A 25,406-nucleotide genomic window follows, 5' to 3' on the forward strand; every position below is an offset into this window, starting at 1 on the left:
TGGCTGATGCTACCTGGAGGCTGCTCTGGTAGATGCACTAAAGGTTTAGCAGCTGTTGGCTCTAGGGATTGCTGGGTGGGAATAGAGGATCTTTGGTGTGAATCACTGATGCAAGACATTGCTAAAGTCTGTTGACTTGGAGATGTACTAAATCCAGTGCAGAAGGTGTATCCAGATACTGGCTGGAGCAAGGGCAATGCAGTGGTGGCAATGCAGAAATCTCAGCTTTCTCCTCTGGCTTTGAAGTCTCTTAGGGTTATTTGTCTCTAATTCTGCTTCAGCCTCAACATGGCCTTATTGCTGTTTAGTGAACACCATGAAAACTTAGGAGTACTTTGGAAGCTTTAATCCTGTTGCTGATTATTATATAACAGCTACCTGGTACAGCCTGAAATGCCTTCCATCCTTTTATACTTTCTTCCCCACAACCATCTTTGCACTGCTCTGAGCTAGGGCATAAAAAATTCGTGTTTGAAATCCCTCTTTATCTTTTTGTCCTCAAGACAATATTATTTGGTAGTAAAGTGAACTGAGAAGTGGAAGCTGATGAGGAATTATCTTTCCTCTTGTTTGAGAGGGGATCTGGTTAGTTGGTTTGGTTTGGCTTGGGTTGTAAGCTTTCTGGAGCAGGAGCTTGTCCCTTTTGTTCATACAGCAGATGATGTGGTGGTCTGAGTGGGGGCTTCTGGGGATTTGTCACTCCAGGCAATGGCATGACACAAATCACTGAAGTCCCTGTTCCCAGAAATTCCCCATGTAATATTAGAGTCAGACTGAACTCACCAGTTAAATATCTGCTTTCTAATGTCTGTTTAATGTGGAGAGGAGAATTGCTCTTCAGATGATGTTCTCTTGGAGTTGTAACAAGGCCTGTGTGAAGGCTGTTTAGCTCAGAACTTCTTGCTAGAATTAGTCTTCCTCAAGTGGCTGTTAGGATAGTCTACTGCTAATCCCGCTGATACTTCCACAACATTCACTGTGTGTGTTTCTTTTCTCATCTTGGAAGTATTCAACCATTCTTTCTCTTCTTTTTTATCTATTTAATTTTTTCATAGAAGTATGTGCTGTTTTTCCTTGCTTCTCTCTGTAGAATTGGTTGATACTTATTTTTGATGTGCTAACTAGAAAATCTAGGTAGAAATATTGTCTATTGTTTCTTTAAGCCATCACTGTGATTTGTGAGACTTCCCTTGGTATGGTGATTCAGACAGTTCTCAAGGTCATCACTTGGTGTATCCTGTCTGAAAGAAGTCTGCAATCTGAATAATAAAACAGCCATGTGCCAGATGCCCCATTTATACAGGTTATCTGAGTATTAAACATACATTATTCAAGTCAGTACCCTTCAGTTTACATTTGCAGGTCATCTCCAAGTGCTGACACAGCACAACAGCTGTTGATAAGTCACTGTACAGCTCTTAATGCCAAGAAGGTCAAGTGTGCTGACTCAACCTCCTGAAATTTAGCATTTGTGCATGCTGGGTCTCTGAGTCTTTAGCACTGGGTTTGAGATGGGTATAAATTAAGTGTGGTAGGTATTTAAGGGGTGAGCTGAGAGTGCAAAGAATTAAAGGATTTGTTTAGGCAATGGTTTAGGGCTGAGCATGGAGGTGAATGCAGTCTGCAGTTCTGGAGGATGCACTGCTTTCCCAAGGGACAATTAATTGCTTAGGAACAGGAAGGCTCTAAATGGAGGTGGAGGCTGAAGCAGTGGGGATGAACTGGCTCTAACTGAGCTCTCAGGAATGGAATAAGTATGCCATAGATATAATGGAGAAGGACCATTTTCTTTCCATCACACTCCAGAGTGTTGAGGCTGCTGTTGAAAGCATGGACATGAAAAATTCTGCTTAAGTCTTGGTTTCCATTTTAATTAGCTTTTTCTTTATAGTAGTGCCAATGCCTGCTTCCCCATGTAGCTGTGCCAGTCAGCACCACTGGCTCATTTTTGTCACTTCTCTTCACAAGTCTCAAGTATTGTATATGACAAGGCTCCTCTTGCTCCCTGCAGGCACCCAAATTAATCAACCACAGCTGATCTTTGTTATGCTGTGACTCTCAAAGAGCTGTGTGCAGCTGACGGAAGTTTGGCTTCAGACTTGAGATCTGAAGCTGGAGCAGAGCTGTGGAGGCCTGTAAGATATATTCTGCTGTATTCAGCTTTTTCCATACATTGATTGAGGAGCTATGGAAAGAGATTTTGTTGCTTTGTGTGACTTTCATCCTTTAAGAAGACCTTTTAAATGTTGAAACACCAGGGCCCTGCAGAAAATGTTTTTTGTAGTGTGGCTTTGTTTTAATACTTAGAAATTATGTTTAGAGCAGTCTTTTCCTTTCTGTGCCAATATATCTGAAGTATGACTTCAGTTGCCTAAGGTTAGAATTCATGTGAATTCACCAAGGGGTTTAAACGAGATGTTTGCCTGAAATGTGAAAAACACAGGTTCAGTGTCTTCCAGTCATCCCATGGGAAAGAGACCAAAGCAGCCTGCTACACACTATACTCTGTGGAGGTTTGCTTCACTCTTAAGAGTGCTCTTGTGCTTTGCATGGCAGAATTCAGGGGAAGTGGAACAGAGGAGTGACTTGCTCCAATTATGGTACAGTTTGGAAGGGGGGAAACACAGAGCTGAACTTGAAAACAGGATACAAATCTGTTTTCTTGATCCCTGGAAGTGCTCTTCCTCTGTTGGACATAAGGGACGTGTTACCCTTTTTCATAATTCTTCCCCTGCATGTGTGATTGGCTTCTAAAGTAAATACCCTGGCAGCAAACAGAAGAAAACATTGTCTACAAGGAAAAATAAAAAACCCTCACTTTTTGTTTGGATCAAATCCACTTTGTTTTTCAGTTAAGTGGCCAAACTGAATACATAACTTTTAGTACAGCTCTCTTAAATATAGGCACAGCTTGTGTTTCACAGTCTTCTAATAAGGGTGCTATTTTATGCTGTGTCCGAGTTATTTCTTTGTGAAGTGAGACAAATAGTTCCCCATTTGCCATGAGACCAGCAGGCAGTTTGTGCAGCAGAGCCAGCTGAGTGCTGCTGTAGGGGATAGGGCAGCCTGAAAAGCTCATGGTGGAGCCCTGTTCTGAAGCAGCTCCTGGCAGCATCCCTGTGTGGTGGGCAGTGCTGGCATTTCTGCTTCCTCCCATCAGTGAGAGATCTCTCTCCAAGGATGCAAATCACAGGGAATGTTGCAAAGCTGTTCCTGTGGGTACTGTGTTGCTGCTCAAACAACAGTAAAAGGAGTAGGTCTGACTCTGTGCAGGGAATAAACTTTTTTTGATGATGTGTGTGTTCATCTCCCAGAGCTGCTGGACAGTTCTTAGGTGTACTCAATACATATTGTCTTGAAATGCCATTTTCTTTTCATTCACTCTGCATGCAAGCCATGCTGAAAAAATGATACCCCATTATGCTTGGAAGTCAGACCTAAGTGTCTCATTGGTTGCTTGCAATTACTATCTGCTTTGAAAAATTGAAGATTGAATGCAGATACTGGTGAGCTGAAAACTGAGTGGGTCACAAAACACAAATCAGACCCAAATGGAACATGGAGTGCAGAAGGGTTGTGCATACAGCTGTGAAAGTGCCTCACAGTGCCAAGGTAGTCAAACTCAAAAAGATTGTAGATGGTGAGAAACATCCTGGGTTATGTTTTCCAGCACAGATTACAGGGGCTGGAAACAATTTGGCTTTGTGGACTTGTGTTCAGTCATGCAAATGGGTGTTTGTTACACATCACTCTGAAATACAGTGTGGGCAGCCCCAGGTAGCAGCAGTATGGTTTTGCCAGTCACAGATTGTGCCCAGCCTCTCTGCCTTATTAATGTGAGCATCGTGGCATGATGCTCTTAATTTCTTGGTGTTCTAAGACTTAATATAAGCACAATGAGAAGCAGTAGCCACCTAATATTAGTTAAAAATTAAAGGGCTGTGCAAACTCCCAAGTAAATCAGCCTTGTCTGACTTGTTCATTTAAGCTGGAGAAGCCAGAGCAGAGAGTAGCACAGACAGTCACATTTAGTCCCCAGTGAAGAGCCTGTCTTTACTGGATTCATTGACAGACTCTTTTTTGGGAACTGCTGAAATTCCCCTGATATTTTTCCATTCTGTACAAGTTGGGTTTAATGAGCAATCAAAGAATTGCCAAACATTTGTATGTTGGGCTTTTTAATAATCTGTGCTTGATATGGTGTGCAGCCAAGCTGGATTATATGGGGACTGCTGTTTAAAAAGCCAAGCAGTACTTTGCTCTCTAATTAACGGAGTGCTGTGGATTTTTAATGCTCTATTCCTTTTATGAAAGTTTCTTTTAAGAAGACTTAAAGTAGATGTGCTCTCTTTATGAGTTCACTTGGCCTTTTTGTAATGAACTTATTATAGAGCTTCACACATCTGTTGAAAAATGGAGCTTCTTATAGGCTACTGCAGTGTTTTTTTCTGACTTTAATAGGCCTCGTTTATCCTGTAAAGCAGCATACATTTTCTTACCTGATCAAGTGAGCAAACAATAAGGGTCAGATGTGGCTAAGACCCTAACAAAAAGCACATGTCCAGCCATCAGGGTGAGGTGTAGTCATATCGGGATTGCTTGAAGTTATTAATGGCAGTAAAATTTATGCTTCCTCCTGTTTTCCCAATTAAATTGAGAAACCTTTTTTTCCTAAGGTGTCTCTGCAGCAGCTGGTTCCAATACTACTTGTGTGACTATTGCCTGGGGTGTCTCCATTCCTTTATAGTAAAGGCTGGCTGAAGCACATTAAGTAACAGTTCAGCTACAGGGACCAGTCTGTTGGAAAGCAGCAATTATTAAGGGATTTATTTTAATGGCAGGTTTTTTATAATTTGTGGTGAGTATGGCCAAGGCTTAAAAAAAAAGAGAAACCCTCAACTACAAACAAAAATAACCCTGACACAAAAAACCCCACAAACCAAAAGCATCCCTTAACATTAATTTTCAAAATCCATAATAGAAGTGCAGATAGACCTATGTGTGTCTGAGTGACTTAAGGAGAGGTGGGTGCACAATGTGTTGTAGAACTCAGTACTTAAATTTAGATACCTTGAATGTGGATTGACCAGCAAGCTTTAAAGAAGAAATTACTTCTCATTTTGAGAAATACAAAACTGAATGTAGAGACTCATCAATAGTAGATGAGTGAAAGCTGTGAAAACTTGCTGTGGTGTGCTGGTCACAAGTGCATGTGTGAATTTACAATGCGTGTGTTACTGGCTTTTTTTAGTAAAGAGGGTAACTTTAGTGGAACATCAGAAACTAACTTCATGTGTGTTGAGTGAAAATAAAAATGTTCATGGCAGCAGCAAGGACAGGAGTGGAGAGATGGTAGCAATGTAAAGATGAGGGAGCTGAGTTGTTGGAAATTCACTGAACTCACGAAGTTGGAAAGGATCCCCGAACCAGTATTTGTAGTCTGAAGCTTACAAGATGTGACTGATTAATTCAATGCTTTTAATGGTTTCTTAGCTTATTGCAAGAGCAAATTAATACTTAACAGTAAAAAGTAAATCTAATCTTCTGCTGAACTGTTGACATCTGAAGGCTTTACAGAGCTTAACTTGGGTGCCTGAAGCATGACAGAACACAAACAACTCCTTCTGGTTTCTTGGAAAAATCTCCATAAAGAAGGGTGGGGCACTTCTGCTAATTTTCCTGGTCTGTGTAACATCATCATAAAGAGGGTCAGGGTGAAAAAGAGGAGCACCTTTTCCCGAGCTGTTGTGAAGGCTGCAGGCAGAGAGGTGGCCTCAAGGGACCACGTGGAACAGTTTTGCTGCTGGAGTAGTCCTGGAGCTCCTGAGGATTTTACAAGTTCAGATGCTTTCCTTCAAGACATGTGGAAGCATCTTAACTCACAAGTTTGTTCCTTACTTAAGAGTTTTCTCAAGTGATTGTTGCAGTCCAGGACACCAACTGTAGATACCCCATGTCTGCAGTTGCTGAGGTGAGAAATGCTTTGTCAGTTGATAATATTCTCTTCAAATCCTTTTAAATGAGTGCTTGAATAATACTGAGCTCAATTCTTGCCATCTGGAAGACTCAAAAGCTCAACCAATATTTAACTCCACTTTTTAGGCTTAGTAGATTTGAACCTCAGCTTTGTACTTCAACACCTTCAAAACAGTTGTAAAACCAGTTCCCTTTTCAGAGTGGTGAATCATCCCTTTCTCAAGGCAAGAGGCTGCATCCTGCATTGGGTTTGTTCTTCTTTCAAGCCAGGATCATGTTGGCATCCAGCTGCACCATCCATTCAGAGCTGAGATGCTCTGCTGTGGAGCCAGGATCACAGAAAACCTCCAACTATTTCCTTTCCCACTGAATTCCAGACTAGATTAGAAGAGTGTGTTCAGATCCAAAAACTCAATATTTCTAGTAATTTTAATTGGAGCAGCTAATGTACTTTAATAAAATCATAGGGCAGATATGGCAGAAATTATGCATGTCCTGTACATTTCCATTTAATCTATTTAGCATGGTGGAGACTTCTAGAAGAAGACCTTTGCTTAGAATTTTTTCCACTCTGCTTTGGAAGTGTGTGTTTCCTTAGTTTGAATCAGACTAAGAACCTCTTCTGATTTCTCATTTCTGATAATAACAACATTTGTTAACTCTTCTTTCTGTCTCTTGGTTTCTTTCTTTGTCATAGCCTAATCCAAAACATCATGCTTCTGTGGAGAAAAGAGAAGCAGCTTTACCTTCTTTCAGGCATAATCTGTAGCCTCTTGATTCCTCTCTAATCTGAATTTTTAGTTGACTTCTTTCTGCTTTGTGAGGTATATGGGGTATTGCAACTGCTCAGCTTCCAGTTTCTGTGTGAAGTCACCTGAGTTCAAGTATGATTGGTTATAGCCCATCCTCAGGACAAAAAATGGAGTATATTTGCCTCAAAAAAGGACACACCTAATGATAGTAGTGTGTTAATTACCCACTGGTTGTGCTGTGTTGTCTTTCTGAGTGGCAATGCTACACTGAGGTGGTTACTGAATGTTTTTCAGTCTGTCTTGCATGGAGGTCCAGGCAAAGAAGTGGAGCCTGAGATTCCAGATGTGAAGTTTTGTTTTTTCTTGCACTGCAACATTAAATAACTCAAATTAGTCAGTTTCTAGTCCTTTAGGATTAATCATTAAAGTTCTTTCTTTATTTTGTAGGAAAAAAGTTGTAACCAGGTTTCAGATGTGGCATGTACTGGGTTCTTTGGGTGAAGAGGGAAAAAAAAAAAAAACCAAAACGTAAAACTAAACCCCTGACCCAACCATGGTGACATTGAGATGTTAAATTAGGCTTTTGGTTTGAAGCCAGTTTCAAATAACATAAAGGTGGCACAGGAGGGGTTATTAGCATGTAATTACTATCATAATGTTTTATTTACAATGTCTAGTCTCCTTGAGTTTGAGCAGATTTGAAAATTCTTTCAGTTTCTCTTGATAAAATAAACTGATATATCCAATATGATTTATATTTACATATGTAAATCAAACCAATATGTGTCTAAAGCACACATGGAGTAACTCAGTCCAACTGTTTCAGAACTGGTTGTGAGCAGTGATATGGGATAGAGGTAAAGGGAGATAGCTTTCTATCAATGTTTTCCTAAAATCATTCCTAGTTATGATACAACTGAATAAACTCTTGATTAATCTGTTTTCTGACAGTAGGTTGAGACAGCACATAGATCTTGTACTCAGTTTGTGGCATTCTAAACAAGCTAGATTTCTTATTTGCCTAATTCTGCAGCAGATCACATTCGGGTGTTAGAGTTTGAAACGGAAATAAGTTTTGCTCTGCCATTTTAACAGGTGTTTCATCTTCATTTGTCTTCTGGTTTTGATTTAGTGTTGTTATTGTTTTGCACATAGGTGGGATAGGGCATATTTAATATCTAATGTGGAGACATTGATGATTCCATTAGAAGTGATGGCTGCTTGATTTACTGACAGTGTTATATTTGAATAATTTAGTCCATAATTTATCTTCTCCTTTTTACTTTAGCATTTGAAAGTTGAATGCTGCTGCTGCAACTGAGACTGGCAATTCAGTTTTACAGTTTTAGGGTCTCTCTTTTTGTCATGGAGCTAATGGAGAATTTTTTTTTTATTTTAAGCTCACATAGTCAACCAAAATGTAGGACTTGATCTTGTGATCAGGAAATACTTTTTCTTTAGCTTCTGCTAATAATGGTATTTAGGTCTTTAACCATAGTGAAAACTAATAATGGAATTCAGGCATTGGTCCCCAGAACTGGCACATGGCTTCTTATTAATGTTCAAAGTCTAAAAGTCTGAAGCCATTTTGAACTCAGAACCCATCATGTATTTATTTCCCTCTCTAATTTGCAGAAAACTAGTTGTGAAAACAGCCCCAGGGACCTGATATTTTTCCATCCCATCTGCTCCAGCTGAACTACAGCTGCGAGAAAAAAAAAAAAATCTAACTATTGTTTCTATAAACCGTTGAGTGTATTTTATAACACAATAATTCCCACAAAATCAGTAACTGCAGCTAATTACTGGTTTGTTAAGGCATTAACTGCACTCAGCTGGGAATGACCAATTTCTCAGGAATGGCTGTATAAGAACTGAGGCTAATTCAGCTACACTTTCAAATAATTATTTGGTTAATTAATGGTAGATTCTTGTGGAAATCCTATCAAAGTGCTTGTGTCCTCCACATTTAATATCCAATGAGTTCATTATGATTCATGTTTTATTGCCATAAATACCAGAAGAATCCATAATGACTAGACCATTATTTTCCAGGGCTGCCCTTACTGCTTTAGGCCATTTGGCTATTCCACCTTCAGTCATAAAAAAGCTTGATGCTCAAAACTTGCCAGCGTTTGTAGGCCACAATTTTCTGGCACCCCACCAAAACTTTGGTGATTTTTATGAACACGTTTGGCAGAGATCTGGTTTATTGGGTTTTTTTTCCTCTTGCTTTTTCTAGTTAGGGCAGTAATTGATCCTTTCTGTACCCAGTCATAAGGAAGTCTTCCTTGCAATGTCTGTTTTTTCATGTGTGGCCTTCAGCAGTGGTCAAAAATAGCAGAAAAGGTATCACTTGGCTGCTTTGGAAAGCTGTTTTCCAGCCAGGTGCTGGGCAGGGTTTGAAATTTTTCCATCCAAGTCTTTATGCAATGCTTGACTAAGGGTTAATTAATTAGCATTCAGATGAGTAGCAAATAATTAGAAAAAGGAAGCTTGATACTGACATATTCAAGTAATAGTGAGCAGCTGCCAGTTTATATTTTTGGAAGTGAAGTACCAATGTAAAAGGGTGGGAATTGGGTTGGTAGGTTTTCCAGTCCGTCACTTCTTCCCCTTTTGTGTAACTTTCAGCCAGCCTGCAGGTGATACTTTGAGGTTAAAATGCTTTAGTTTTGTGTCTGTCCTCTTCCTAATCTTCAACCAACTAGTTCTGCCTGGTCTCCAGGCAGTTTTCCAGCAGGCTGTGTTCCCAGGTGAGCAGGAGATGAACAGTTGTTGTAAGTCACGTGCTTAGGAGCAGCCACCTCTTCTTTATTTTCCTGCAATGTTTGACTCTTTGGTTCAGGAGTCGCTGCTCTTTTGTGTGAGAGCTGGCAAAATCACAGGGTTCTGCTTTTCCTTCACCAAAGTGTATCCACAGGGAAAGTAGAGCAGTGGAACTTGCAGACATCAGCCTGAAATCTCTTCCTTTCTGGGAAATTAAAATGAAATTAAACTTAAAGCACATACACCATTAAATACTTAAAAGATGGGTTAGTTACACACTGTTTTCTCTCAGCTTTAGTTCTGTAGTTTACTTTCATCTTCAAGTTAGTAGAATTCACTTGTACTCAGTTGAAAAGTACTTCCTTGCTTAGGCTGTGCAATATTTGTCTGTGACTTAAATGCTTTAAACCCTTCTCTGTTCCTGTTGACAAAAGGGCAGGGCAGTTCAGGGAAAATCGGTCAGATAACTGCACAGCAAGGAGGAATTTAAATTCAGTTAATCTCTTGGAAACTATAGCTGTCTTTGCCTTTTGTGTGTCATGAAATGTATTTTTTGGAATGCACTTTTGGAGAACAACTTAAGTGCCAGTCATTATAAAGCAACTCTTTAGGAGTTTGTTCAGATAAAATAAGTTTATTTGGATTCCACGTATTCTTCACAATTTAGGCTGAGTATCTGGGTATTTTTGATTATTTTTGGTAGTTTTGAAACTGAGGTAGTGTTGTCATTTAGCACTGACACCCAAGGTGGTGTTCAGGCATCAGAAAGGTTATTGTGACCAGCTGGACCTTTGAAAAAAAGGGCTTAGAAAACCATGCAGAGTTTCTTCTAAGAAAGAAAACAGAAGGTCTTTACTCTTATATCAGCCTATTATGATTGAAAATAAGCCACTAATATTGCCAAATACTAGGAAGCTGCTGAGCTTACCAAATGTAAGACTGTACCTTAGCTGATGCTTTGTTAGCACAAGCAAAACTTGCAAAAATAAGGAGGAAGAAAAAACCCACAAAGGAAAGAAGTCAAACAGTAAAATTTAGCATCATTCTTGTTAATGGTGTGGCAGGTGCTGAAGGTCTGGTCTAACTTCATTCCAGTTTTTCTTGTGTTTTGGCAGCTTTTCTCCCTTTTGGACTGACTTACCTTTTGCTTGACACAGTTTCCTGCATTATCCAGCTAAGTGTAGTTGTAAGTTGAGTCTTGTGTTTAAGTCCTAACTATAGGCATGAAGTGTTAAGAGCTGTGTAAACAGATTTTTGTTTTCCCTTTGACCCACGAAATTTGGAGGAATAATTTCTTCTGTAAATTTCTAAATTTGTGTAGGGGAAACCTTTACCTGTATGTGTGGGAAGATTTTTTCATTAAATTATTGTTTTCCCTGTTTCTGCAGGTGAATAGGTAGGTAAGATGACCAGTCACTGGAGAAGCACTAAAGAGAGCACACACTTCATTTTGTTTGCTGGTACCTTCTGTGCTTTTATTTTCATAATGGTCAGAGTAGCTTTCACATTTGGGCATTATCCTTCCTCCAGCTGTTAAATGTTTGGAAGACTGTGATACCAGTTATGTTTTTTCAAGCAGGTAAGACTCTAGAAGGATTTGAAAGGTCAGCTATGATTCTAGGTTTATCATGGCTAAAAATACTCATTCTTATGGCAGCTGCCAGAGGGGTTTAGTGGGTCTCTTTGGATAATTCAGTTTTGAAAAAGGCTCATTCTCAGGATAAATGCATCATATCCTTGCTGCTCAAAGGGAATTCCAGCTCCCAGTGATGTATGCAGAAGGAAAATTTCACTGTGTTGGTGGCTGTTTGAGGTGTTCGTGCTTTGCCAAGTTATTACACTGATATTTTTTTACTTAGCTTAATTAGGGTGGGAGGTAGGGAATTGCTGATGAGTTGTGTAAGAACTGTGAATGAATTTGGAGTTGATGACTTGACTGCATCCTGGTTTAACTATGTACACATTCAGATGTAGGGTTTGTCCCATATAGCCAATATCCTGCTTGTGCAGGGCTAGAGGAGAACTTGAGAATGCTCAGACTGGGTTTCAGCAGTGAGTCAGAAGCAAATTTGTCTGTGTTGTTTAAACATTTGTATGTTTGTGTAAGATGATTTTATAGAAACTTTCAGTTAAGTACTTCACACCCCACTCACATTAACTGCTCCAGTTTTCCTTGCAAGTCTTTCTCTTTGGTAAATATAACTATGAAAATAACACTAATGTAGTTTTTGACATGTATAAAGCACAAAAGGTATTGATGGGATAATATTTATTTAGTAGAGTTAAAACTACCAGTATGTGATTTGCTTGAAAGGCAGCGGATTCCTTCTACAACACCTCTTAATGGTAGTTCTTATTTTTCTCTCTGGCATTGGTACATTCTTATTAGTGCACTTCAAGTCAAGCTTGTTATTTCAATAGGAATATCCACAGCTAAATCTTAATTTTCTAGCTGGAAACTGATTAAGTCTTTTTTTGGATGGCCAGTCATTATTAAGCATTCCTTTCACAGAATATATTCCTTGCAAAGTGGGATTAAGGAAGTGTTTTGAGGTGCTGGGAAGAGGAAGGAATATTTACCATTGCCCTGGTTCCCTCTTTGCACTAATATGTGATTCATTTGGCTAGGCCAGGCCAAGACCCTTTTATTAATGTGTCATTTCTGATTTAAATTTTTACTCTCTTAGCTAAGATTGTTCTGCTTTTCATTTTCCTCTTTTTGAGTATTTAACATCAGCTAAAAATTCTCCTAATAATTTTTTTTTCTCCTTCTAGGAAACGAAAATAACAAAAAAGTAGCAATTTGCATTCTGTATCACATCAGCATGGACGATTGCTTTAAATCGATGTTTGCATACACAGACTGTATCCCTCAGGTATGTGATGAGCTGATAAAATCTATGGTCCCTGGCTCATGGCAGAGCTCGCAGTGACACCCGCAGGTGACAAGGGGAACAGCCACGGTGCTGCTTGGCGGTGAGGCGCCTCCTTCCTCCTTAGGCAGGGACTTTTCTCCTGGGTTTTCACAGTCCCCAGCAAAGGCAGAGGTGACTGATCTCTGTCACTGCTGCTGACATCGATGAACCGCTGAAATTACAGGTGACCCGCTGGATTCCTCCAGAACATCGGGAACGCTTGAGAGAGATTAAAGCTTGTGCAGAGCAGCTCCTTAGGGAATGCAGTGGAAAGTATTTCCTTTACAGTTTTAGAAGGCATTCTTGGCTGATCCCATTGGGTATCAAAAGTGTCAGTGTCTCCAGTATTGCAGGATATGAACTGGAAAGCAGCCAAGGAGGGTTGTGTTCCTCCATGTCAGTTCCTTTTCCAACTGCAGGCGTGTGCAGCGAGGGAGACTTGATGACTCTGGAAGGCCCTTCACTGGTCTTTCAGGCTGCATTTTGTTATTTAACTCATTGACTCAAGCAGACACAGTAGCATGGGATTTGGGGTTTTGTGGGTATGTGTGCTTTTTTGTGTGCATGTGTTCTGTTGTTTCGTGTTGGTTTGGGTATTTTTTTGTTTGTTTGTTTTTTCTCAAGTACCAAGTCCTCTCTTACTGTCCTTTTTCTCAGCCCTGGTGAGGCTGGAGTTGAGAAAGCCTGTGTTTCATAAGTGTAAGAACTCTCTGGTAGCTTTTTCAGAATTGTACCGTGGTATCTTCTTTCCTCCCAAATGGGTTTTTAGCATCAAATACTTCGAGAATGGAAAGCTGTCATGGAAAGTTACCAGAATGTTTCTGGTCATTATCTTACGGCAAAATCAGTGAAGTTTTTCCACGTGCAAGATGTTTGTGAATAATAGAGAGGGGAGAACTGGTGGGAGTAACTAATCTATATTACAAAGTGGTCTTGTAAACATCCTGCTGTCTTTTCTACCACAAGAAGCAATTACTTTTTAAGGCATTGTGTTATACTTGTTCTAGCAGTTACCAGCCAAACTCAAATTCCTGCACCAGTGTCTTCAGGACTTGCTTGTGCTGTGCTTTCAGGGACTCCTGGACCCCCAGTGCTTACAGAGCTGTGTCCAAAGACTGGTGGAGCAGCAAACAATTCTGCTGCCTTCACTGGGCTTTAGTGAAGTAAACAACAACGTTGGAAAGTACAGCTATGGCTATTGATGCTTCACAGGTCACATCTGCACACTGTCCAAAAAGAAGCTAAGTGACCAGAGCTTGAATTTTACTAATGAATGTTCAAAATTAGGATGGTTATCAAGGAAGACAGGTAGCAGAAAGCATTAGGAAGTGGATGAGGTGCAGGAAAAGAACATTACTGTTTTAAAAGGACTCACTGCTATCTAATTCTACCCAGGAAACCCAAAATCTCTTTTCTGTAGTGACATACTCAGTTGCCTGGGTTTGTCTCTCTTTGAGGAAAGGTGTTCATCTAGACTGGCAAGTAATAATTAATGTTTAGCAGTTGTAGAAAGTGCTTGGAAATGCAGCCCTGTGGTAATTGTGGCTGTGTGAAGCGTGTGCTGTCCTGGGTAAACATCCTTGTGGATTGCAGGAGTTAGTGGGTGCTACTCTAGTAACAGTTAAAAGTGAGTATTAACAGTTCATTCTTGTTTAGACCTCAGCAACGTGTGTTTTGTTTAAATAGGTGCAAATGCCATCCAGATGCTTATTAAAGCCTTTATTGGTAATAACCTGGCCAATCAAAGGGCATGGTTAGGCAGTGATGTCATGGTGATATTTAATATTTTACCGCAGAGCGGTGTGCAAGGTTCTCCAAAGCTGCCCACATGTTTTCCACCATGCTTGTCCTGTTTGGCCCCTCTTTGATCTCTAAGCTTCTTTTCAGCTTAATGCTGGTAAACGTCCTCTCTTGACAGCCCCCTTTGCTCCTGTCCACCATTATCTGCTGAAGTTCAGAAACCAGAGCATCACTTCAAACAGCAGAGTTGGGGAGTAGCCGCTCAGGAGAGATTCCTGAGGCATGCAGTTCTGGCATAATCATTCAAAGATGTTGGAGCTGGGCTCAGGGAGGGGGTTGGACAGAGGTGTATGTGAACACAGAGCTGTGGGGGTTGGCCTCTGGTCACTGGTAAATAAGTGAAGGCAGGTGCCAGAGAGTCTAGACACAGTGATTTCAGTGCTGGTCTGTGGTATCTGATACTCAATATGGGACTTGTCTGATTGAACACTACTGCCTCTTCATTGCACATGCTGCAGTCTTTTTACTGCCTTCCTGTTAAATCAGTAAAAGATGACAATGGATATAGTAAAAGCAGAACAAATTTAATTTTAATATTTCCTATTTGGCAGCAATTACTCTTCCTTTTGAAGTGGCACAAGAAGCAATCAAATTAAATGAAGACATAATGGGAAACATGGAACTCATATGAAACTATTATTTTAAAATTTGAACGGCTTTAATTGAAACTGGATATATTTTTTCTTTTTATAGAGAAGTAGTTCGGTAAATTAACAGTGTAATCCCATCTTGTTAAACTTTTAATTTCCACAGATTTTGTATTGTGTAAGTAATGAGAATGTTTCCCGTCAAATTATTTGGAGGGTTTTAAAAATCTGATTTTAAAGGTTTTGTAACAGAAGAGTTGCAGGGGGTGTTTTTGAATGCTTGTGTTCTACTTGTTAAATGGCAATTTTCTTCTCTGTTAATTCCCTCTTACGTGACTGTCAGGCTTAAGGATTTAATAAACCAGGGATTTTATAAGTTCTTAAAACAACCTAGAGAAATCTGATTCTACCTTTTTAAGAAAGGGAGGAAGAAATCAATGATAGCTTTTAAACATGAGTACATGAAAGTCTTAGGGAAGACATAAATAGCTGTGTTGTAATGTAGTTTTTATTTCGAGGGGTTTTGGGGTCCCTTTGGAATGAAAGCCTGATATTTGATAATGAGTAAACCTACAGAATGGCTGGAGTAAAATACTTTGGAGGGAATTCCTGCAATCCTATTGTTTCTTTTTATTTTCTCCTCTTTAAATGGATTCTTCACCTACTTTCTCTAGCTTTTAATGCCTTACAAACTTGTCTTTCCACCAGGGGGCAAACATACAAATATTTAATGATTAATTAATCATTAAATTTAATGGTTATTTGTTGCTTTCTTGTCCTCCCGCCCTTTTCTGAGCTACAGTTTTTGTACCTTATGCCCTGCTTATCTTTAGGCTTAGTTGTTTCCTCTCCCAGTAATCTCAGTCTTGTCATCACACTGGTTTGCATTATAATCTAAACATGTCTTATGAACTGAGTGGGTTTTAGAAGCAAACAGGGTGATGTCCCCCAGCCCTGAGGTTGTGCAGGGCTTGTCTGCCAGGATTGGAACCAGAGAGAAAAGAAATGGGTTTCTTTTAGTTATGTTCATGTATTCCAAATGCCATTTCAAAACCTGTTCCTGTTGAGCCCAATGAGCCAGGATAGCCAGCCTGTGATGTAATGGACAATACAGGGCCAGGTGTGTAAAATTATTAAAATGATGGCAAATCCATAGGTTAGGAGCCTTGGGAATCACCTGGGAATTCACTGACATTTGCTGTTTAAACAGGATTATAGGTGATTGTCTACTTACATTAATGTTACCAGAAGAATGGAATTGCTGCTGAGTTATCTGTGGGATGTGGCAGTATTCAGCTCTAGCTGGAAACTGCAAAGATAGAGACAGCTAAATTATCAATGGAGTAACTCACAGCAAAATAATAGTAGAATTATTTTTCAATTAAGTATCTGTTTAGTCATAATTCTATTAGGTTAATAGGTATTAATGTGACTTTCTGTGGAATTGTGTGTTATTTTTCCTGTATTAAGTTCACTTAAGCTTTCAGAACAAATTTATCCATTCACAAATACTCAAAAGCAGTAGAATAAAAATTTCAGTGGTAGCAAGAAAATGTAACTGAGCCAAGTTAATTTAAGGTGATGAGTGATTGCCATTTTTGGCACTTTATAAGGATTGTTATCCCTAAATAATGGAGCTAGGCATGTCATGCCTCTGACCTTTGTAACTTTCACTGTTCCTGTAGAAATGCTTAATACTAATTTTTTTAAAAGGTAGTTGATATCATAACATTGCTTTTCTAATGCTTTGGAAAGCTGAATGACCCAAGTGTGCTTGTGTTTCTTGGCAGTTGATGAAGATGCTTTTTGAATGTCCTGATGAGCGAGTTGACCTGGAACTTATTTCTTTTTGTATTAACCTTGCTGCCAACAAAAGAAATGTGCAGCTTATCTGTGAAGGTAACTGGACTGAGCTTTTGGTGGGAGTTTGGAGATGACAGCACTTCGTAGATTTTCTTCTGTTATACTTACATGTGTGAATTATGTATAATTGAGTTATTTATTAGTGTGTCTATGTGTTAAAAAAAAATACATGTGCTTGGGTAATGATTGCTAGCAAATGGCCACATCCTCCTCACATTTGCTTTGGGTAGCAGCAATGACACTTGAGGGAGATGCCCACAGCTCTTGTACATGCACACAGTTCTGAAAAACAGCCTGATGACATTGCTATGGGAAACTATGGCTGTATGGAGACATCAGGATTTTATTTTGTCTGATGCCTAAAATCCATCTTTGATTGGTGGTTTGCCTGCCAGTATCAAATGAATAGCAGAGATGTCTTTTAGTTGCATCGTTCCATTATTTTTTAAAATTATAATAGAGCTTCTTTTGGGTTCCAATATTTTGAATCATGGTCTAGATAGTTCTGCATTTCTTGCAGTAGCTCTGGATTGCTTTTAAAGTTTCATTATTTTCATACTAGCAGTTTTAAATGAAATAATATTACTCAGTAATTGAGTAATATAAACTCAGTAATGCTCCAAGTTTCACTTGTGCTCAACATTTTCCCTAGGAACTGCTGCAGTCAGTTACTGGCCTTCAAAAGGGACAGCTGTAATCAAGAGATTCTGTAGCCTGAAATTCCACTTTAAAATTCTGTGCATAGTTCTGTAAAAGGGGAGCAGGAAGATCCAGTTTTATATTAAAGGTGAAACTCAAGCTAACAACACCTTTTAGGTAGGCAGGGTGATCTTTTGGAAGCATAATGGTAACAGTGGGATTTGCTCTATGCAGTCAAGTACTGCGGATCTGTTCCCCTTGCATTGATCTTGAAAAAGTTTTAAAAGTTTACTTTTAAAACCATAATAATGTATTTATTCCATGGAATGGGGAGAGGAGTCTCTGTGCCTGGACTAACTGCTGTGCATTTTTTCATTCCAAACTTTTAAACCTTAAAGCATTTTTTTAGGTGCATGTTGATTTTTGATCAGCCAGTACTTTGCTGTTTGGTTTTTTTTTTTTTAATTTGGAGGATTTTTGAAGTGTTTTTCTTTTCAGGAAATGGTTTGAAAATGCTCATGAAGCGGGCTTTGAAGTTTAAGGACCCGTTGTTAATGAAGATGATCAGAAATATTTCCCAACATGATGGGCCAACTAAAAGCCAGTTTATTGTAAGTATCAAGTCTTACCTAATGTGATCTCTGTTTTTTATGCTTGTGGAAAAGACTGGCTTGGAGAGCTGCTGTGGTTTGTTTTGCAGGGTGTCCAGTTTAAGTTTCCTTGTCTGTCCCGGGGTTTTATGGGACATGGGATTCATGTGTGGTTTTATAAGGCTATCTCAGCTGGTAGATCAGTTTGGATCCCCCTCTGTGGGGAAAACAGATCTTAAGCCTTATCCAGTAAGTTTCAAAACTAACACACAAACCCAAACAAACAAAAAAGCTCCAGCTGCTGGGGTGAACATCAGAACAATTAAGTTATCCTTAATTTCTGCTTTTGGACCTAGAGAGAAAAATCTGGTTCTTTCCCCCCCCCACTGTCGAGACACTGCCAAGTGTCTTGTATTTGTGGGTATTTTAAATGCTCAATATTTTAATATTGATCCTGTAAAGCTACCCTTTCAAAAGAAAGGCGAGAAACACAACATTCTAATCATGGAAATTTTAAACATACTCTTGCAATGTGGATCAAATATCAAATTGTCTTAAAGCAGTATGAAATGAGTAAGTAGAAGCCATTATTCCCCTGTTCATGTCCTCAAAAAATCTTGCAGCTGTTTATTGAAGTCTTTAGGTAAAGAACTCCATTACTGCCTCTAATGCAGGATGGTATTCTCTGTCTTCTTTTCCTTTTTTACTAAGAGCATTTTAAACTCTTTTTTTTTACTTCTGGAACGTTGGAACAAATGATCCACATCGCTTGAAAGGATGGGGAGGAAGAGTGCTGAAATGTTTTCTTGGATTATTCATCCACTGTATTTGAAACTGCCTCATTAGTTCTTACTTCATGAACAAAGTCTCTTCAGTTTTCTTTTGAGAACTAGCTTTAGTTTGTCTGAGATGTGAGTTCTTCAGAAACCCAGATCATTCATTTGTAATGGTTGTTGCTGTACTTTCTTAAGGAATATGTTGGTGATTTAGCAGCTCAAGTATCAAACGATGAAGAGGAAGAATTTGTGATTGAATGCTTGGGAACACTTGCGAATTTGACCTTACCAGAGCTGGACTGGGAGCTTGTGCTGAAGGAATACAAACTGGTTCCATATCTCAAGGATAAGCTAAAACCAGGTCTGTACAAAGTTGGGTTGGGCTTCCAAAGCAGAGTCTCTCGAAGAATATTTAGACTGCTCAGAGTAGTCTATTTTTCTTTGTAATTTGTGCTTGTTCAGGAAAACGTAACACTGAAGAATAGAATCATGTCTGCAGATAAATGCACGACTGCCAGTAGATGAATTCCTGGGAGAGGTAATTCTTCCTTCTTCCTGCCTTCTGCCTTAGCAGGTTCTGCTGAGGATGACCTCGTTTTGGAAGTGGTGATCATGATTGGGACTGTTTCCATGGATGACTCCTGTGCTGCTCTGCTGGCTAAATCTGGAATCATCCCTGCTCTCATCGAGCTTCTGAACGGTGAATTGGCCGTGTTTGACTTGACTGGTGCACAGCAGGAGCTGTAATGGACACTGCTGTTTCCTGCAAGGCAGGGCTTGATGCTTGTGTGAGGAAGGAGCACTTCCTCCCTTAGTGATAGATTCTGGGTACTGGTCTAACAGCTTTGGGTTTTCCCACACCTTTACAACTTTCTAACCATCAAAAGCTTCTGCTAGTGGGTTTTGAAATCATGGTGGGTTTTTTTTTTTCTCCTTGCAGCTCAGCAGGAAGATGATGAGTTTGTCTGCCAGATCATCTATGTGTTTTATCAAATGGTGTTCCACCAAGCCACCAGAGATGTCATCATCAAGGAAACACGTATCTTTTTGGAGATTAAACATCTAGAAATGCAGCACTTAATTTGCTATTGCTGATGTTTGACTGCTGTTTCTCTTGCAGTAACCTCATGATCTCAGAAGTTTCTTTGTAAATATTTATTTCAGCTGAAGAAAAGACCTAAGCAGCCTAAGCATGTAAAGGGACTGTAAGATTAATAGTAAAGATTAAAACATAGGGGAGAAAAAGAGGGATTGCTGGACCAGCTGACTCAGTAGTTATCCAATCTGATTTACTGTCTGTTTTGCAAATCATAATGAAATTCACAGTTCCTAGAAGAACATTTAGAGCATAGGGAAGCTTTTTGCATTGCACCATTATACAAATATGTTGCATGGTCTGAAATTTAGTGGGCCTTAACTGAATGTTCCATTTTATTGAAGCATTCAGAATGGGTTGAATGAGCCCTGGGAGGGATAGCAAGTTAGTGATTATGTTGCTAACAATACAAAGAACACTTCTTCATGTTCTTTTTGCCTGTAATCTCTGTGGAGTATCTGAGAAGCTGTTTGTGTGGTTGTTCTTTGTGTCTTGTTTGGACTACTAGGTTGCTAGCTTTAAAAAATTAAAAATAAGAAGTTACATCACTTGCTAATTCTGGAATGATAAAACACCAACATCTGAAAAATGCTTTCTTGCTACATGAGATGAAAAATTCCTGCCTCTGCTTCTTAGTGAAATTTGCAGTTTGGAGAACCCAGGGTTGTGAGGGAGGAAAAGAAGTGGTTTTTTTCCTTACCAGCAGCTTTGCAGAAGCCCCAGCATACCTTATAGACCTGATGCATGATAAAAACGCTGAGATCCGCAAGGTTTGTGACAACACTCTGGATATCATAGCGGTAGGTGTGACTTCTGTTATCCTTCCAGAGCCTCTTTACTCAAGGGAATTCTAAAACAGCTAAATATATTACAAATTGGAAATATTTTTCTTGTGCAACTTTCTAATCATATGAATAAAAGATGAATTCTCGGGGCACAATGGCAATTATTAGGCTGTGCATCAAACTTCCAAAGAGTGTGTGTGTACTTTGAAAATTCATACAAGTTAACTTTATACTGTTAAAAAGTGCTTTTAGACTTTAATAAATTAACCACATTACGTAAGTGTGCCAAGCTTTCATTATTTCTTAGTTCTCCAAACAAATGGCTCTTGTTACCTAGCAGCTTTATTCAGCTTCTCTGCATTGCCTGATGCCAATATTTGTTTCATAGAGAAAATGTGGCAATGATCCTGCTGGGGGAACAGTCACTCTAATATTGTTTTCACCTTTTGAATAGGTTTCCTTAAGCTATGTAACTTAGTTTGTCCAACTCTTCATGGATCACAGTAAACTTTTGGGACAGTTGTATTACACTGCTAAATTGGAAAAAAGAAAGAATATTAAACTATCAAGTGCTGTTGAGGATTGCAGTGATTGTACATCCTTTTGGGTGTAGAGTAGCTGTCATATGATTTTATAGCCAAAGACAATTTAACTGAGTCAAGAGCAGCATCCTTTGTCTACCCTATTGCTTTTTCAGTCACCTACAATTGTTCCTTTTGCAGTTGAATTATGTGTATTGCAGCTTGTTCTCTGAAAAGTTTAATATGGCGTAAGGCCTAACTTACACTGCAAAATACTATATATAGTCTAATTTGCCTTCTTTTGTTATACTCATTAATAGTGTCTTCTAATTTAATAGTCCCCTTAAACCAATAAAATGACATAACATTTTCTGAACTGGAATTCTTTTTATCTGGCTCTGTCTTTTCTTCAGGGAGGTATGGAATGAAAATTTGCTCCAGTGGCAGAGTTGCTGTTGATACTCGTTAAGGACTAGATTTAAACTCAGATGAATTTACACTTAGTGCTTATTTATGATGGGCATCATGTTCAGCTTAACACAATCAGCTATTTCTGGGGACATCTCCAGGGGAAACAGTGGAAGGATTTTTTTAATCTTCTGGGTGAAGCTGGACAATTTGAGTGTGTCCAGTACTTGTTTTATCTTGGGGCCAGTGCAGTTTCCAGGTGACTCATATGTTGATTTGTTCATATGGGGAAACTTAACAGTGAGGTGTGTTGTAATATCTAGTTAGTGAAAAATTGCTAGTAATATTTTTAAGCAAAATTTATAGAATCTAGAAGAATAAACATACAAAAATACAGCTTCATATTCAATATTACCATCTGAGTAAAATGTACTTGACTTTTTTCCCTTCCTAAGAACAGGAAATGTTTATGCTTATCATGAATCAGTGAGGAGTGCTAAGATAATGGATTGGAAAGGCTTCTCAACTTGCAGAAAGCACTGGACAGGACTTTGAGGGCTTTGAGGAAGAATAAAGGGAAGAAACCATGTGGTTCTGTGGTTATTGGGGGTGGAGGAGGAGACACCAAACACATATTGAGAACAGCTTGCATGGTGGTAAATTATATTTTTCTTTGCTTGTGGAGCAATGCCACACTTAGAATGGTGTTAGCTGGTGAGTTAGGAGAGTTCCTTTTCCAAGAAGGTCTTTCTGGCTTTATTATCTGGGTGTTGGGGTTACAAGTTGCATAAACACCATGGCCCTGAGGGGAACAGGAAGCGTAATGTGCTCTCTTTTCTGGAAGACAAAGCGAACCACTAATTAATTGATTGCTTTCTCAGTCATGTTGGAATCTGGTTGCACTTGTGTCTCTCAGTACAAAAAAATCACAGGCAAAAAAGGCAACATATTTTAAATAGTGGTGGTTAGGAAATGTAAGAGAGAAAGTTACCAGAAATTCAGCTCTTGATAGGTGTTAAAGGAATGCAAAATCAGGCTATAAACACTGAGGTGTTTGGTAGTGGGGCAGTTATACACCAGCACTGCCTGCTGAGGTGTCTAAACAGTCTCCAAGAGTGGTGGAACTTGTTATCTGTGCTAAATCCACAGCAACCAAACCTTCACTCTTCAGTCTTCTTGTTGCACACATGCTGACAGGAGTAGGTCCTCTGATGGAAATCAGAAAATAAATGTTGGGGAGTAGATTTGAAAATAATTTCTACTCAGGGAGACAAATGCTTCTTTCACTCATCAATGAGCTGTATAGACTATGATTGAAATAGCACTGGAGAAAATCACATGGCTTATAAGCCTTAGGGGAGAAATGCTTTCTGTAGTAAAGTAATTGTCACAGAAATTATGGAAATGTTACACTAGTGATGATTTGTTTAATATAGCTTGGCTGGACTCTGTTGCTGATGAACTGAAACAGATGTGCTGCTTTAGCACAGTATATCCTGGGCAGTCTCAGCTCTGCAGTGGGAGAAGCAAGTTATCCCTTTTGTCAAAAATAGTCTGAGTTGGTGATTTAGGAATGCTTTGGACTCAGGCATGTGCTGAGCTTTGGCAGCAAGCAGCCAGTTCAGTGTGCTTGTACCCCTAAAGTGAGGCAGCTCTCAGGGCTTAGTCTGGACTCAGAAGCTGGTACAGGAGTCTCAAGCAAATTAATTTCCCTTTTCTCCTGCTTCAGAAGCCTGGACAACAGCAACTCCAAGCTTGTGGAATGAGATGTCAGCTTACTCAGGTAGTTTTATTCTTTTCACCTTAGGCAACATTATCAAGAGCTGAGGGGGCTACTAATATCTCAGGTTTCATATTCTTTATCTGCTCCTAGCTCAGTTTTATTGCAGTCAGACAATTTTCTTAATTTATTCAAAGGATATTTAATTAGCCATCATCAGATCATAGGACTCTGTAGTCTGACTCTCCCAATTTTCCTCTTCAGTGCCTTTACAGATTGGGATCCAGACCTGCTGTATCATCATATTTCTCTTATAATCAAGAGTGGATCACACTCCTTCCTGCAGGAGTAAAACATCTTTTAGATAGTTACAGCATGCATACAGTCACAGTCCATAGGAAGGGCCTCATGTCTAAGATGTTTTTCCAGCTCTTGTTCTTTGCTCTGGGTATTTGTAATGAATGGCAAATAACGTTTGCCTTTTATGGAATTCATTGTTAATGAACAGCTTGCATCTTTCTGTGTTAGCTAAGCTCCCTGATAGAAATTCTCCACGTTGGGAATGCTGGAATTTCACTAAGAAGCAGGAATGTGCTGTGAACCCTCCGTGCTCTGGAGTTTGGGGCCAGCTGTTTGAGATGTTGGCCAGCTCTCTTAGAGTCAAGGAAGAGCAGATCACAGGGATTTGGTGTGGGCTTTATTTGAATAGGCAGCATGTTCTGAAAATAGATAACCTTTGACTCCAGCTTGGTGTCCTCTTTCCATGAAGAGTGCTGTAGTCACTCCAGGAAAAAAGGTTCTCCCTTCACTTGACAGGACCCCCTTTCTGTGGTGTGTCTTGTTGCCCCTGTTACCCTGTAGCAAGCGTGAAAACAGAAGGATGGGCAGAAGGGCAGCAAGGGGATGGGGCTGCAGATGAGCTGCTGAAGTTTCCTGTGTTCAGTTTGCCAGCAGTCTGCTTTGGTGCTGGTTGCAGCAGAGTAACCACAGGCAGCTTTAGATAGGGCAAGAGTGTCCTGATTGTTTTTGTCTTCACATAAAACCTGCTTTGGACAGATTCCCTTTCAGCATTGATGCCTGTTCTCTGGATCTGTAGGACTAGGAAGGTGAGCCAAACCACTGATCTGTTACTTACATAACAGGTTGCCAGTGAGGTATCTTACACTCTCCAGAAGGGAGGGAAGAAAAGTGTCTCTAGTCTGCAACTGCCTATATAGGAACTTTGAGGGTGCCCTACATGTTATGGAGCCACCTAAATTTAGAGAGCATCAATGGTAACTCTCTTGTCCTTGCCTTGCCATTAGTTTCAGCTCTCGTATTTCTGTGAGCTTCCTTTCAGGATACATTTGTAGTAATGAAGCTGATTGTGAAGCAGTGACTCCAGGTTTTACAGGTGTAAGTGGTGGAAGGATTTTTTTTTTTCCTGGCCTGTGAAGGAATTGCCCTTCAGTGGTACTCTGAGGTAGGTGTGGTAGACACCTGTAGAAGGTGATCCCTAACATCTGTTTCTCTCCTTGGTTTATAGAGGCACAGAGTTAAAATCACATGCCTAACTTGGGGATAGTTAGACAAGATAAATCTTTTCTTTCTTAATAAATGGTTAATTTAATCTTTTGTGTAAACAGTAGGTTTTTAATGAAGAATGTAACAAATCACTAAGTAAAGCCTTGAACATAATAAGCATTCTACTTACTGTATAGCAGTTTCAGTCCAGTATGAGGAATCACATCAAATGAACCCTATTACGGACCCAATTAAAGGGCAGTCACATTAAAGTGAAAAGGAAAATCTGTTTTTCATCAGCTGTGAGAGAACACAAAGCAGATCTGTGTAGCTCTGTGTTATCCTATAGTGTGTTAATCAGATACAAGGTGTGACGGAAGCCAGTGACAAAGGGGACCCTGATAGGGAACAGACATGCTCTGATAATGGGCCAGTTAACGCTTCATAATATTTCAATGGTTCAGTAGTAAACAAAGCTGAAAGTAGAACTTCAAAAAGGATGGCACATTCCTCCCAGAGTCGAGCCATACATCTTCTATGACACTTCTGGATTTATGGAAACCGAATGTTAAAAACAGTGATGTCAGGGAGCTCCGAAGAGAATAAAATCAGCTTTCAGAATTCCTCCTTTTAAGTTTCTGACCATGACTGCGGTGTTTGAGGGGGGTGGTGTTGGAAAATAGGCACATTCCGTTCACCTTCTCAT

At 39.6% G+C, this 25,406-nt stretch overlaps 1 protein-coding gene across 3 annotated transcripts in view; it reads left to right on the plus strand.

The window, feature by feature from the left end:
• Positions 1-25,406, plus strand: part of KIFAP3 (kinesin associated protein 3) — a 67,631-nt gene that overhangs the window by 14,857 nt on the left and 27,368 nt on the right. For all 3 annotated transcript variants that reach the window (XM_062497223.1, XM_062497222.1, XM_062497224.1), the window contains 7 exons: positions 12,273-12,373; positions 16,590-16,698; positions 17,800-17,912; positions 18,863-19,028; positions 19,242-19,367; positions 19,608-19,706; positions 20,478-20,563. In XM_062497223.1, coding sequence (XP_062353207.1) covers positions 12,273-12,373; positions 16,590-16,698; positions 17,800-17,912; positions 18,863-19,028; positions 19,242-19,367; positions 19,608-19,706; positions 20,478-20,563 — 800 coding nt within the window. The remainder of the gene's footprint in view (positions 1-12,272; positions 12,374-16,589; positions 16,699-17,799; positions 17,913-18,862; positions 19,029-19,241; positions 19,368-19,607; positions 19,707-20,477; positions 20,564-25,406) is intronic.

The sequence above is a fragment of the Cinclus cinclus genome, chromosome 8, assembly GCF_963662255.1.
Source record: "Cinclus cinclus chromosome 8, bCinCin1.1, whole genome shotgun sequence".
Classification (NCBI taxonomy): domain Eukaryota; kingdom Metazoa; phylum Chordata; class Aves; order Passeriformes; family Cinclidae; genus Cinclus; species Cinclus cinclus.